Consider the following 15,110-nt stretch of genomic DNA (forward strand, 5'->3'; position numbering starts at 1 on the left):
TGATACTCTCACTGGAAGCCTCAAGAGAAGCTCCCTAGACAGGAAGGCCCTGTGAGATGAATCTCCTCTGACTGCTAGAGTTCTTTGCTGTGCACTCTCAGAAAAATCTGGCTTAGTTGTCTTTACAGCACCCAGTAGGCAGCAGTAGTCTTCAATTAATTCTTCCCTTGGCCTTCTCTTCTCCAGGTTGATCAAACCCCATTCCCTCAGTCTTTCCTCACATCATGTGCTAGCCCCCTGACCATCTCAGTGGTCCTCCAGTCTCCTGAGTCCAGTATGTCAAGGTCTCTCTTTTATTGGGAGAGCCCACAACTGGACAAAATATTCTATGTGTTGCTTCATGCGTGCCAAGCAGCAGGTTAGAATTCCTTCTCTTGACCTGCTGGTTTTGCCGCTGCTAATGCAGCGCAGTCTGTGATTAGCCTTTGTCACTGCATTGGCACATTGCTGACTTGCCTTAACTCATCCACCAGAACTTCCAGATTCTCTTCTGCAGAGCTTTCCTCTCCAGTCAGCCCCAGCACGTGGGCTTATTCCCTCCCTTGTATAGGACTTTGCATTTGTTGAACTTCATGAGGCTCCTATTGGCCTGTTCCTCCAGCTTTTGTTAATTAATAGTTGATTCCTTGCAGAATAAATGTAAGGCAGGTTATTTTCTCTTAACTTGCTTATTGAGTCACGCTCCAACTTGCTTTAAAAATTGTACCCTGGCACCTTTGGCCATATTTTTCGATAAGCATCAGTGACTGTCTGCCCAGGGAGGAGTAACCACCCTTCTGTTTGGTTCCTGATGGCAGTTGCAACTGGAAGTGACATTCCCCCATCAAGAAAATGTACAGCTAGCTTTGGCTTGGTTAAGGGGTGCTGTAGAGTATAAAGAACATAGTAGTCTTACTGATACACATCTTCTGCAGCACCTAGACACTTGGGATAGGCAGTTCTCTTACAGTCTTTCCTGGGATTAGATAAATCATGACTGAAACCGTGCTAAGAAAAGACAGATGAAAATACTTTTCCTACTGCTGCTTGTGTGTCTGAGCAAATGCACAAATAGCAGAACTGGGAGGCTGGATTGTTAGCTTGTGCATTTTAAAGAGATTCATCACAAAGTTGTTATATAGGACATGCAGAAAACTGCATGTCCTGTTCTACCCCACTGGGACTCGGGCAAGATTGATCAGTGTGTCTGAGAGAATAGGAAAGTGGGTCTAATGAGGTGGAATATGTCTCGTCGTACAAGAGAGCTGTGTAGCAGTCAGGGGAACCGGGTGTTATGCAGCCCAGAGTTAATGAGTGAAAATTGGGCTGGCAGAAGCTATGCTGTTCCTGCGAGGTCCGCGGTTAGAGGAGCATGCTGTCTTAATTGGGCCAGGCAGAAGGGGCTGATCGCTCCTGCTTCCTGCAGTGGCCTTGTTAGGTGCGGGCCGTATCAGGTTAGCGGGGGTGTTGCTGAGAGCAGAATACCCAAATCATATTATTGTAACTCATTTCTCTTCGCTTATATTCAGTCTTGACAATGCAAGATGGTGTCTAGTTATACCACCTCTAACAATTTTTGAAACAATGAAAAAATAAGTATCATCAAGAAACAGTAAAATTGCCTGATACAGTTAGCACGCAATCAGATTTGTTTTTATCATTCATAATTGTTAGAATTCCCTGATTTTGGTGCTTATGAAGACTGTCTGCTGAAGTGGTCTCTCTGCTATTGGCTCTGGTGTTCCTGTGCCCACTGCTGTAATATATTACCAGTTGTTTTGGATTGTGTCATGAGCATGTTGGCCTAAAAGCAATCTGTGTTTGATATTAAATGTGTTTACTTCTGCGTTGGTTGTCCTTAACACCTAGTACATGTTTCCATAGCTGTGGTAGACTTGCTTCAAGAACTGACTGATATAGATACTCTCCATGAGAGTGAAGAAGGAGCTGAAGTCCTCATAGACGCTCTAGTAAGTAATAAACTCCAGATTATTTTAGTACCTGTACAATGTCTGCCTTATGCAGCACAGCAGAGGATATGCTGAACTGCCACGCTTTCCGCAGCCGTGGTTGTCTGTATTGCCAACACTGCGATGAAGTTAGCCAGGTTGGGAGCCTGCTTTCTTGTAGCTCAAATGCTCTATTGAGGACCACGATGGGTGTTTTTAACGGAATGCCAGAGTTTGGGGAGTAGATTCTTCTTGCACCTTGTTTACTACTGTTTTGGAAGGAACACACTCATATTGCAAAATTTGTATAGGCTGGGAGATTTTTTCCTGCAGGGAGGGAAAATGAAGTAATATTTGTGACTTGGACAGTGTCCTATTGAAAATAGGAGCTTGATTTGCATTTTTCTTCCTTCTTGCGGAAAAGGGTGACCTCTGTTCACCCGTGAAAAGTTGAGGTTTGTAACAGGGCTTAGGTTATTATCTGAAGGACAGCAGGGCTGTTGCGATCTTTCAGTCGAATCTCTTGCATGGGAGACCAGTAATCTTCTACCCAGTAACTCTTGTTTCAAACCAAAAAATCTTGCTTGAGCTGCGCTTGAACTGGGACATCCGTTGTTAAAGTGAGGGTACGTGTTTTTATTAACAAGAAGTAAAAGCATGAAAGTTTTCATGTAAAGAGCAGTTTAAGGGTGAAGGAGGGTTTAGAGGTAACAATTCTTTTTGGCATAGAGATTAAACAAGCCCAGAAAATTATCTACGTGCAGTAGAAAATGCGTTGCTCTGTCTTAAGTGCTCCCTGCCTGGTTAACTCTCTTGAGCGCCTCTTGGCGTCCGTGGTGTAGGACTTCCCCTTTTCTTGGCATTTGTGCTGGATGCCTCCTGCTCCTCGGCTGTGGGAGGAGGATGCCGAACCAAGCAGAAGCCCTCTAAAGAACCAATGCCCAGCAAAACTTGAGTTTTACATGCCTGTCCTACCTTTGGGCAGCTTCTGCTAGTGAATTGCTGTGTTTGTGAATCACTGTGGCTGTGTCTTGTTCTGTAACTATTATGTTGAAATTGAAAGATGCGGAATTATGGGTTTTCTTTTGTTTGCTTTGTTTGGCTGCTCTGTTTTCTCCTACAATCCTTCTTGTCCAGTCACTATAATGTTACCTTTCAAAGGTTAATGACAGTGGCCCAGAGCTGAGTTCTTCCAGCTGGCCTCTGGGCTGTTCTTAATTACTCTGCCTTCTTGGAAAGATTGCTAGATGAATGAAGTGGTAGAGAGAAACTGCTAGAGAAGATGTTTTCTATAAAATGTGCAGAGAGGTAGTAAATCAAGCGAAGTTCTTTCTCTGTTTTCCTTGTCACCAGCCCACTGATAATAGCCAAGTTTTAGAGGTTTTATTGTCCTCTGAAAAAAAAACATCAGGCATATCTTGGGAGAAATGTTTAGATATCTGCTTGTTAGATTACTTTTTTTTTTTAAGTAGGTATAGTGTAGGGTACCTGTGAAGATTGCTGCACTACCTTCCGCAGCAGCTGATACTTGTATTTTTTTCTGCATGTTCACTGGGCCCTAAGCTAGTTAACAGTGTTTGAATTGGAAACATTATTTTGTTTAACATTATTTTGTTTAACGTTTCCAAGTTCATATCCACAATGGCAAGTTAGCCAAAGTCAAGCTGGAGTCTGTCCAACTGTAGCTTTAAAAGCATACTTCTTGTGTTAGCTTTTTGATTAGGAGGCTCCACCTGCAGATGTGGGTTCCTGCTCCTGCTGTTGATTTGTCTGGGTTATGTTAGCCTGCTGAAGTCATCTTGGTACATTCATCTTGCTAGGATTTAAATGCAAAGCTTCAGCTGGTGATAATTCAGCTTTTGGATTTGAATCTGCATGTGCGAGCATTGTTCCTTCAGCTTTCTGTACCTATTAAGGTGGAAGAAGTAACAAAAATGTAGGCAGACCAGCATTAAATGGTTGAAAGTGGAGCTGCTTGCAGAGCTGATAGCTAGCCCATCCATGGTGGTTTGTGGTGCCTCGCACTTAAGAATGCTGAGGGATTATAAATCAATCAGGCTGGTTCAGGAAATAAGACTGTGACAAGGTGCATGTTTTCCTCCAGATGTTTTTCTGTTTAATCTGAAACACAAAAGTTGTTTAATTAATTAGAACAAACATAGTGGCAGATTTACTTGGTGATTCCTTTGCTTCCTCTGAGATTTTAGAGCAAGATTGTTAATGTCTTCTGATTATGCCTGGCAGGATTTTTCAGTAGGGCTTATTGATTTTTATTATTTATTAACCCCCCTGTTCTTTCTCCTTCATCTTCCTTTTTTCAGTCGTCTTTCTTATCTTTTTATCTTTCCTATGACCCTGGTGATTTAGGTGGAGGGCCAGGTCGTGGCCTTGTTGGTCCAGAATTTAGAGCGCCTGGATGAAAGCGTGAAAGAGGAAGCTGATGGTGTCCACAACACCCTGGGTAAGTGGCTGTTGCACAGCCTCTTGCTTCTTCCAGTATTTTATATAAAGGGCGTACGTGTTATCCCTCCCCTTCCTTTCTTCCCAACCTCCTGTCCCCTTGAACTGCCAACACTGGGGTAGATGACCTAGTGCAGCTTTTGTTGAAGCACAGCTTTAACTCACGGTAAAGCCTAGTCTCTTGAGCCAGTGTTTGTCGCATGGCTGCTGGTAAGGTGTCTCTTCCCAAAGCAGTTATGTAGGGAGGTGCTGGTACACGGATGAGACTGTGCACTGCACCAGAAAGAGAGTAAATACCCTGCCTATGTATTTACTATGTACTTATCTGTGAGCTCTACTTACTCTGTTATGAGAGCTGTTTATGTCTTAACAATATATTTAACTTGCAGGTAGTAAACCATTTGTATTTCCTGTAAGTACATCGTTACCTCTCTGTTCCCCAGTCTTTGCACAACACAGTAACTGCTTTGCAGTATGTTGCTGTTATTAACATTTAGACCATCATGCACTCCTTTCAGTCATTTGGGATGGTAATCTCCTCAGGACTGGAAGAATGAGAGAGACTGGAAACATGAATTTTGGAATTTTTACTGCCACTGTTAGTTTTGTTTTGTGCAGTGAGAATTGCTGCTAGAGTAAAAGGAAGGTATCTTAGGCTCCTTACAGCAGGAGCTGGTGTCACTCTGAGGATGGAATGTGTGGGCGATGTAAAAACTGGGAGAGTATCATAGACCTGAGCTTAAGCCTCACTCAGAAAAAGGTAGTTTTGCAAATAAGATGTAACTTTGAGAAAAGCAGTGCAGCCCTAGGAAGGACCTGGCAGAACAGTGTTGATACAGGCCTGAGTTGCACTGCAGGTAGGGAAAATTGGCTGTTTTCTGTGCTTTTCTTCTCAGCAATCGTTGAGAACATGGCAGAGTTCCGACCAGAGATGTGCACGGAAGCTGCGCAGCAGGGCCTCATGCAGTGGTTGCTCAAGAGGCTGAAGGTGAGCTTGTTTTCCTGTTGTCATTTGGGATATATCACAATAAAAATGTACAAGCCACTGTGAAGCTGATGTGCGTGAGACGATGTTTGGCACAACATTAAAGGCCCAAGGCTATTTATTATTGGCTCTTTCCATTTGTATAGGTTATCTTTGTGATAGGTTCTAACATTTGTGAATGAGGTGAATTCAAAACTCACCTCAAACTGGGAAGTATGTCCCTTTCAACTTATTATAAACGAGCAAAATTAAATGAGTTGGCTTTATGTGTAAGAAGCTCTACACAACGTGATGCGAGTCCGTGAGTAGAAATACTCTCATTTTCATAGTGTTTGCCTGGGAAAGTATCTAATGTTGAGCCTTCTTGAATGTCTTTTGGGTTTTACTTGTTTCTGTGGGAGTTCTTTTTTGGTAACATGTCCCTGGTCCTGCTGTGAGAGCTGTGGTCTTTATTGCAGAGTTTTGGTCTGTTCACTGCACAGCAAAATAGCACTCGGGCTGTCGGGCTGCAGCCACCGATGTGGTGGTCCCTGTAGCTGCAGAACCGCGGCATTCCTAGCTCAGGCATCAAAAGTGCTGGAACTCTGCCAGCACCCGCCTTCCTTCCATAGACCAGTTAGCATGAACTTAAAAGATCATTTCAAATAAGCCAGTTTTGTGTGTGTGTTGAAGCCAAGTTAAGGACAAAATGTTACAATTCGGGGTTTGTGTCCTCCGTGGTTTTAGTTTAAATGGACATACTTTAGTCTTGTCTTTATATTGTAAACATCTTACCATAGAAAGAGTCTTTTTTTCTGTTTGTATGATTCCTGTATGGTGGATTTCTGGTCCATGGCTAAGACCTGGAGGAATGAAAAAGCTGATTAGTGAGCAGGGAAACTATAAAGACCACTTTATGCCTTTGCTCCCTACATCTCTAACAGTATTTTCAGTTTCAAGTGATGTCTTTGTTTAACTGCTGCTGGCGGTGGCTTTTTCTTTGAACTCATCTAATTGCCTTTTGAATTCAAAGTTACTTTTTGATATTCTTAGCATCCTGTGGCAGTGAGTTACAGAGTTTAACTCTGTCTTGTGTGATAAGATGCCTAAACACTTCCTGGAAAATACTGTAGGAAAGGAATGGATAGTTCAGCTCTCTTACAGAGCTAGTGAAGGGAATTTAGCAAACTGATTCTGGCTTTTTCCTAACCCTGTTAGGAAGGCATTACCACTTCCACACTTAAATGTCTTTACAATTAGAAGTCCTCTGAATCACAGAAATACTCTCCCGGCTTTGTTAGTGTGCAGATACCCCTCTGTCCCTCATATGCTTGTTAGCAGAAGTAACCTGTAATTTCTCACTACGTGTAGTAACGTAATTATATTCCTTTTGCTTAAAAACAAAAAGTGAAGTTAATTTTATTCCAGGCAGGTGTGTACTGAGTGTAGGTCTGCTGCCCGCCTTGTAATTACTCTGGCAGCTGAAAGACTTAGCAACTTGAGAAAACAAAATAATCACAACTTGGATTCCCCTGACTAGTGCCACAGAAAATGAATGTTAAAGGCCTTCGAAACTTGGTGCCGAATGTGTCTTTCTTTTGCCCTGGCACGTGCTAACTTTGTCTGGGTTTGGGGATATGTGATCAGGCAGTGCTTTTTCTTACTTAGATGCTGTCATGGGGAGCCGCATGCTAATGAAACACTTGCCCAGCCACCTTTGCTATTGCTGGTGCTTGATCTTGAATTTCTCGCCTTGACAGATGTGTTTAGGATTAAACCAGGATCTCAGCATCTGAGTGTTGTGCTGCTGCAGAATGTCTACGGGATAAGTTTTAAAATCAGGGTTCTGTTTAGGTGTCGGTAAGGACATCTGGCACACAGCACAGAGTGTGAATTTCTGTTTTCTGACTACATTTTAGGTTGCATAATTGTATTCTGACTGTCAGAACCACCTCGGAAAGCTCAGATGGAGAGCTTAATAGCTCACTTCTCCAAACAGAAACAGGGTTTGATGATGTTGTGTGCAGCCTTGAGAGAACAGAGTGTTATTTCCTAATGCTTGCTGTTGGTCAGCAGTTGGTACACACCGTGACAGGAGCCAGCAGAGCTGTACAGCACCGAGCGCCTGCCTCCTTCCCCCTCTCAAGCCACTGATGGTTTGGAAGTGTTACGTGGTTGCTATAAATACCATCATCTAAAGAGTGGTTGGGGATCATTTGGAATGAAAAGCTTTGTTTAAAGTCAAATACTTGGTAGTAGATCCCATCCACTTGGGATCTTCCTGCTTTTCATGTTTTTGTGTTGCATGGCACTTGTGTCTTGTGACCTTTTCTTTGGTAGCAGGTCGGGATAATTAGCCCACACGTAACCTTGCGCAGGCAGGTTCACTCAATCAAGCTGCAGGTAGTCGTGCATTTGGGGAAAAAAAATTGTGGGTGACAAATGATATGTTTTAAGCCTAGTACTTATTGCTTGCTTTTTTCCCCTCTCGAGCAGTGGAATACAAATAACTGGTAACTGATGATTTTTAGAATTGTTTTGCTTATTTTTATGAATTTCTTCAGTAAATCAGTTCGCGTTATTATCTGGTGGGTTAATGTTTAGTCTGTTTCTGTAGATGAAGCAGCTTTGGCAGCATGCAAAAGCATTGGATCCTGTTGAGAATCCCACTTCAGGATTTTTTTTTTTCCCTTCAAATTCAGCATTTTGGTTTCATTGTTGTTTTTTTTATTTTTTAACATATTATGAAAGTATGGAGGGAATGTATGAAATGAAAGTTATGTGACTGTGCAGGCTAAACCTTCTCATGTACTTCTGATTGTGACATTGTGATCCTCATACAAAACTCTGGCAGTTACTATTTAATGTTACTGTGATGTATTTTCTGAAATTTTGGTTTTGATGACATGTGCAGACTTTCAGAATAGGAATAAGCCCCACACACTCATATAACATCATGGAAAATTTATCACAGGAAGGAGATTCCATGTTGCAAAAAACTGCAGACTGTTCTCCGAGGTTTTGAGCCAACTTGATCAAACCTACTTTTGTTGGACAGTGTGAAGGATCACAGCTGAGTTTCTCCACATGTGCGCATGAGTGCACAGACCCCACCCCCGTCACCCCTGAATCAGAGAGAATTATTACTGTTTTGTCACTGAGGCATACTGCAAAATTACCGCTGTTGTATTTTGGTTTAAGTGTTGCTCATACGTTCAGTGATTTGATTAAGGTGTTCTTCAAATCAATGAAACGCTGAGAGCCGTGCCCTGATGAGTCTCTTGTTCCTTCTTCACCAACAGGCTAAGATGCCTTTTGATGCCAACAAGCTGTACTGCAGCGAGGTGCTGGCTATTTTGCTCCAGAATAACGATGGTGAGACGTGCCTCTGGTATCGATATTCTGTTAGGGTAGGATCCAGGCTTCTTTCAGATCACAGCAGCACTCTTCTGCCTTCGTCTTCCTTTTGCTCGTGCGCTCTCTCCTGCGCGTGTACTCTCTCACATAGGCATGCGCCCTCTCTTTCTCTGCAGCTTTTGTACTCTGTCAAGCCGTATTGATTTTGTTTGCTGATGTATCAGTGTTAGATGGCTGTAAAATCTGACAGTTAGCTTCATTTTTCTCTCTCTTTTCCCCCTTCCCCCCACCTCCGTCTAGACAACAGAGAATTGCTTGGGGAGCTGGATGGGATCGATGTGCTGCTTCAGCAGTTATCTGTGAGTAATTCACATACACCCTCTCTACCGTCAGGAGACTTGCAGGCTGGGTGTGAGGAGGTGGAACAGATTCTGGGTGTAGCGCTGTCCTGGCAATCTGCAGATACTGAAGCATAGCAGTGCTTTATGTTTAGTGGTGGCATAGTCCCTGAATAACTTCCATGCAAGTGTATCATCCATGGTAAGTGAGGTTAATCCCTGTTTTACAGGTGTTAATGTAGAGGTACACAGAAGTTAAATTATTTTGTCATAATTATGTGGCAAGTTGGAGATAGGCAGAGTTAGAATTTGGCCATCTTCAGCATTCTCCACTCCGAGCACTGGGCTGCATTGTGCCTACATTTGAGGTAGCTGAAGGTAATGTGTTCTTAGTTGACTTTTATTTCTCGAGGCAGTACTGTCAGTAGGTTAGGGTGCTGCAGAGCAGACCCCTCAGGTCTGTGTTATGCCTGGGAGTTTTCTGGTAACAAGCTTATCCACATACTTTTGTGAATTGTGCAATCGGGGAATTTCCCCTTCTTTTTGGAGGCCCTGTATTTATTGTCTTTCAGCTGTGGGGTTGTTGGCATACAGTCAGGCAGTAAAAAGGGCAGCAGAGTTACAAGGGAGAATGCATCACTGATGTGAAGGACTGCAGGCTTATGCATATCACATGCTGGAGGCTTGTGATGTAGAATGTTCATGAATACTGTACAACAGTGAGCCCTCCATTTTGGGGTAATTGTGTTTTCTTTGTCATGCAGGTGTTTAAACGACACAACCCTAGTACAGCGGAAGAACAGGAAATGATGGAGAACCTGTTTGACTCCCTTTGCTCCTGCTTAATGCTCAGTTCCAACCGTGATCGCTTCCTGAAAGGCGAGGGTCTACAGCTTATGAATCTTATGCTTAGGTACCCACATAACTTTGTGATTTTCTTGCCTGCTTTTGATGTACCAACACGCACTCTGGCTAGATACTTGTGGTTCTCTGTTTATAAAATTTCTGTGTTAGCACATTTGTTTGTTTCCTGGTTATTTATTTTTTTTCCCAGCATGTCAGTTGAACCTTCTCAGACAGATAAGCTCAACTCTTTGTCTTTAGCTTCATTTCCTAAGAACTGGGGTTACTACACTAGCTGCTGGAAAGTAACAGCACAGGTCTATGTGGCAGACACCCAGATGAGAGAATGCTGTAGGTCAGGCCGCTAATCCTCTAAGGATTTAAAAGACCCCTATGAGAGTAAGAGGGACCCTTTGGATGTCTCTAGGGAAAATGTTTTTCCTTTTGTTCCACAGCTCCAGCTTCACTGTGTTGTGTATCCTCTGAGCTGGTGAATTTTTGTGGATGTTGATACAAAAATTGCTTTTGTGAAATAAGCATGTCTTTCTTCTTGTGGCATGTTTTGTCACACGGTGAATCTCCAGGGCTTCTCTGCTCTCTCTTCACTTTTATGTCCTAGCCTGGTACTGAATTGTGTCTTCTGAGCTGACTGGCTTCCTCCAGACCTCAGGTCTGGGCGCAGCGGGGTTCTGTCTGGCTTTCCCCAGTGTGCCAGGCTGCGTGCGGTGGCTGGTTAGCAAACGCCAGCAAGAAATGATGTATTCCTGCGGCGGATGGCTGGGTAATGTGCAGCAGCAGGGAACTGAATAAATAACCAAACGTGGATTATTCAAATAGGAACGCTGGGTTTTCTTGAGGCTAATTAAAGAAAACCTCCAAAACTAAGAACAAGAGGGAAGCCTCCCTCTGCCTCGAGTACTAAGCCTTGCAGAACTAATTACTTGGAGTTCTTGTGCCATGTGGGTGGGACTCAGTGTTTGGATTTTTAACAGTTTTTCCTCATTTTTGTACCAGGATCCCAGCTGGAAAATTACAACAAGAGGAAAATTTCTCCCTGGATGCATTTTTCTTTTAACACTCCCAGTAGTTGTGAAGGGGTTAGGAGGGACAAAGCATGACTTAGCTGCCAGCAGCAGCTATGTCTAATGGAAGGAGTTGCCAAGACCTTAATCTTTTGATGCTTAGTATCCTAACTTATTCTACAGTCTGAATGAGATTGGTAAAGCGACAATGGAAAAAAATGTAACAATTCATGGAATATTTTCTAGAAACTTATATCGCTACTGTCCATAAACATGGACTATACTGACAGTTGATTTTTTTTTTTTTTTTAAACTCTTCTAATATAGTTCAGATAAGTAGAGAAGTTGAAATTCTTCTTACCTGGCTGTTTGAGCAAATAATGTGAGTTGATAGTTGACTGAGTCTTGTTCCCAAACCAGCTCCCTTCTGACCCTGACTTTTCCTACACTGCAAATCTCTTTTAGAGAGAGCAGCACCTAGTTGGACAGAGAGAGTAAACTTCTAATGATGTCTTCAGACTACAGTTGAAAGTGTTAAGCTCGTGTTTTTATTGCTGACTGATGTTTTTCTTCTTTTGAAGAGCTGCCAAGCACTTTTCATAGTATTTCACACTACCTATGTTGTTGACACGTCAGTTCATTCCTATATGCAATTTTCTTTTTTTGTCTTAATAAACCTGATGAATGAAACTTCAGGGTTCTGACACAAGTAATCATGCACGTAACTTAAAACATGTGAAATCAGTGATACCTAGCATCATTCATTCTCTTATTACTACTACTGAGTCACTACATGAGTCCAGTGCTCTATGGAGAGCATAGGAGATGATTAAGGGAAAAGCACTGGTTTGTGGTGATGAAAATTAGGGAATTGATGCTGGGAGAAGGTGCCTACTTTAGGAGAAGCTTTGGGCATGCTCAGCTGCTGCTGTGGGGGATTACTTGTTTTTGCAGGTTGTGATGTGATTGAAGGTAGAAAACTCTGCTGGACTTAGTGCTTTGGTGAGGAAAACAGAGCATATTTCTGTAGCTTTCAAACCACCAAACAAAGCAAAGTATCTGAGAACTGATGCTGCAAGGTTTTGTTGTTTGCTCCTTGTGGGTTTTTTACATATTTTAATATCCAGAAGACATTAAATAGCTATTAATTCTGTTAACCTCTGTTATCATTGGGAGTGTTCTTGGTGTATGCTTAAAAGCTGTTGCAGGTGCTCAGTTTTTCTTAGTATTGCTTTGGTAACCACAGACTAACATTGTAAATGGGGAGTGAACCTCGATAGTTGTGATCTAGAGAGCTGCACAGGAGTATTATACTTCTGTATTTTCTTGATACACTCATGATAAACAACAAAGAATAGAAATGCCATTCGGTTGTGATTGACCACCTCGCCCACAAACAGGGCAGAATATTTTTCTCTCCTGTCGGTGTCGTCTGAAGACTGGGGGGAGAGATCTGTTGTTTTCTGGTTTTACTTTGGAAGTGGTTAATCATTGTACCATAGTCTGTGCAGATGAAAGGACAAATAAGCAAAGTTGAAAGTTTATTGACATGATGTGAGATAGATAAGCTGTGTGAGAATAAAGATATCAGGCTTGAATCTCCATTACTGTCTCAGAGAACATAGCATTCTGTATCTAGTGTATCTGCCCAATACATCTAGCCAAGTTGTTCTGCTAATAATGGTCAGGTACACAGACCTACAGAGAAGTATAGCATCTTTCAGCTGAGCATTTAACATATTTGAGAGATTCCTATAGATGGTGATAAAAACAGGACTATTTTCTGTTATGCTGAGCCTTAAACCGTATGACTGACAGCAGAAGATGTTGTCGTTTTGTGTGAACTTCTACTGGTTTATGGGGACACGGTGGTGACTCCTGAAAGTGGGCACGATGTGGCTGATGTGTGTTACGTGTGTGTCTTTAGGAAGCCATGCCCTGGATTTGGTGTGGTCTTGGACTTGCAGGTGGGAGTGGAGCTTCACGGAGCAGGTAACGTAGGAGGTGAGCAGAGGGGTCTGGGAGAAGACCAGACTGAGAAGGACAGAGCCTGTGACAGCAGAAATGAAGTAGGAAGTTTTGAAGTAGTATGGGAGCATGGGTATATACAATTACTTGATTTGCATCTGTACAGCAATGGAGGCTTGTTTATTTTATGGAGTGTCTTTATCAAAAATAAGATGGTTTATCAAGGTGGTAGCCACCAGTGAAAAGTTTATAAATGTCACATAGAATTAAATGAAATTATTTTTTTTTAGGTTAGGAAGCACTTTTTAGCACGCAGTCCCTTAGCCTTGCCTTGGTAACCTAAATGCAGTTTACCTTACAAAGCCAAAAGAGACAAAAGCAGGCTTGTAATGTCAGTTCTCTTGCACATACTGACAGGAAGCTTATTGCTTTTGCTGTAAAATTGTGTTAAGGTTTGGAGGAGATGCAGCCATTCGGTTCCCGGGGGATGTGTCAAGAAAGATTCTCTGTTGCATAGGAAAAATGACATGTGGCTTTCCCAGTTATTAACTGAAGGCGCGCGTGTATGCACATAGACAAATGCAGCAAAGGGAGCTTACAGAAATGTGCATCACTTGGGCACCACAGTCTTCTATTGTGCAGCTATTAAGTGGCTTTTCTTGACCCTCAGAAAAGCATTTGCTCCTGGACAGCAAAAGCAAGGTGAAAATGGACAACTCTGTATGGCTTCCCAAAGCTTGACTGTAGCTATTGCAGACTATATTTTTTATTATTATTAAAATCTTTTTATGTTTTCTTGTCCTGCTGTTCCTAATGACCCCATGGAAACTTAGACTGTCTTTTTACTAAATCTTCTGGTTAATTAAACGGAACCATTTTATGCAGCACTTTTCCAGGAAATCTAGTATTCTGCTTTTGCTAGTGTTTTGGAAAGGGAGAGGTTGTGTTATGCTGATGTGGAAAGTCCAAATAATGTTAGCACCTCTTCTTTTTGAAATAATAAATGTACCAACAGAGTTCTCTGGGATGGAAAGGTATTAAAAGGAGGAAACCAATGGTTAGCAAATAAAGTTGTAATTCAGAGTTCCCTATGAAGACCGAGGTCACTCCCTATTTGGTGATACTCACGTACGCTTGTCTTTGAATTAGTGTTCAGCTAAAAGTTACCTCAATAAGCACAGATGAGACTAAGATAAACTGCTTGCCCTCTGGCAGAATAAATATTTCAAATAAAATCAACTCTAGACAGTCCAGTCAAGCAGCTATTGATCTCTAAAAGCCTGAACTTAAACCCAATGAATATTCCAGAGATCAGCTCTGTGCAACCTTCCTAAATGCTGATCAATATGCAATTACTTCCCCTGAAAACATTTCTTACATTGTCTGGCCTAAGAAGTACTTTATTTCTAGCTCCCTGTAGAGGGGAGGTGGGGGTGTTGAGCTACCCTCTTGCACTGCTCTTCGCTCGCTGGTAGAACTTGCTGCTGCACCAGCGTGCAGCTGCGTGTGGTGCTTTCAACAACCGCTTTGTGCCCATTGGAAGCACCCGTGGCTGCACTGGGCAAAGTAACTTTCTTTTAGGCTAGGCTGTTAATATATGGTTGGGGTTTTTTAGTTTGTGTATTGTTAGGGGTTCACAAAGTTCAGTCCTTGAAGGGAATGTGTTTTTCACAGCTCTCTGGAGCTTGAGCTTTAGGGAAGCCCTGGACAAGCAGACGTGAGGTCCGGGCAGCTCAGCGTGTGCTGTTTGCAGGTGGGCAGGCTGCTCCTGCACTGCTGGGTTTGGTAGGTGCATGCAAGGGCAGTGTGGGTGCTGCTGCCTCCCCGGGGGCAAACAGGAGGGGGCTGAACTGCATCAGTGCTTTGATCTTCATAGATCCTTATTCCAGGTCTGCAATAATACCTGAGCACCTTAGGGTAGCACAGAGCAACTGGTGTTTGTCTGAGAATTGTTCTCTCATTGTCACTTCAGGTGAAGAGCATGGCATGTTTCTGGGGGATTTATTTTTATATGTGCCTGTAGCTATGTATTCGTAGAGAATAAATTATCTTACAGAAGAGAAAATCAGAGGAGATTGCCGTGCACTGGGGGTGGAAAGTGGTGGGGCTTGTGACCGTCCTCTTCCTGGGGGATTGTCCTCCTGGCCTGGCCTTTGGGGACGCTGAGGGCTCTTGTTCTTCAGCTCAACGTTAACTCCTGCTGATGTTTACCTGGTCTGTTGCTTTTATG

The 15,110-nt window shown here is 42.7% G+C and overlaps 1 protein-coding gene across 1 annotated transcript in view; it reads left to right on the forward strand.

The window, feature by feature from the left end:
- CTNNBL1 (catenin beta like 1) overlaps window positions 1–15,110 on the forward strand; it is a 56,172-nt gene that overhangs the window by 15,232 nt on the left and 25,830 nt on the right. The window contains exons 5-10 of the mRNA XM_075768506.1: window positions 1,852–1,949; window positions 4,296–4,389; window positions 5,285–5,376; window positions 8,655–8,727; window positions 9,010–9,068; window positions 9,812–9,960. Coding sequence (XP_075624621.1) covers window positions 1,852–1,949; window positions 4,296–4,389; window positions 5,285–5,376; window positions 8,655–8,727; window positions 9,010–9,068; window positions 9,812–9,960 — 565 coding nt within the window. The remainder of the gene's footprint in view (window positions 1–1,851; window positions 1,950–4,295; window positions 4,390–5,284; window positions 5,377–8,654; window positions 8,728–9,009; window positions 9,069–9,811; window positions 9,961–15,110) is intronic.

Source organism: Balearica regulorum, chromosome 16 (assembly GCF_011004875.1).
Source record: "Balearica regulorum gibbericeps isolate bBalReg1 chromosome 16, bBalReg1.pri, whole genome shotgun sequence".
NCBI classification, from domain to species: domain Eukaryota; kingdom Metazoa; phylum Chordata; class Aves; order Gruiformes; family Gruidae; genus Balearica; species Balearica regulorum.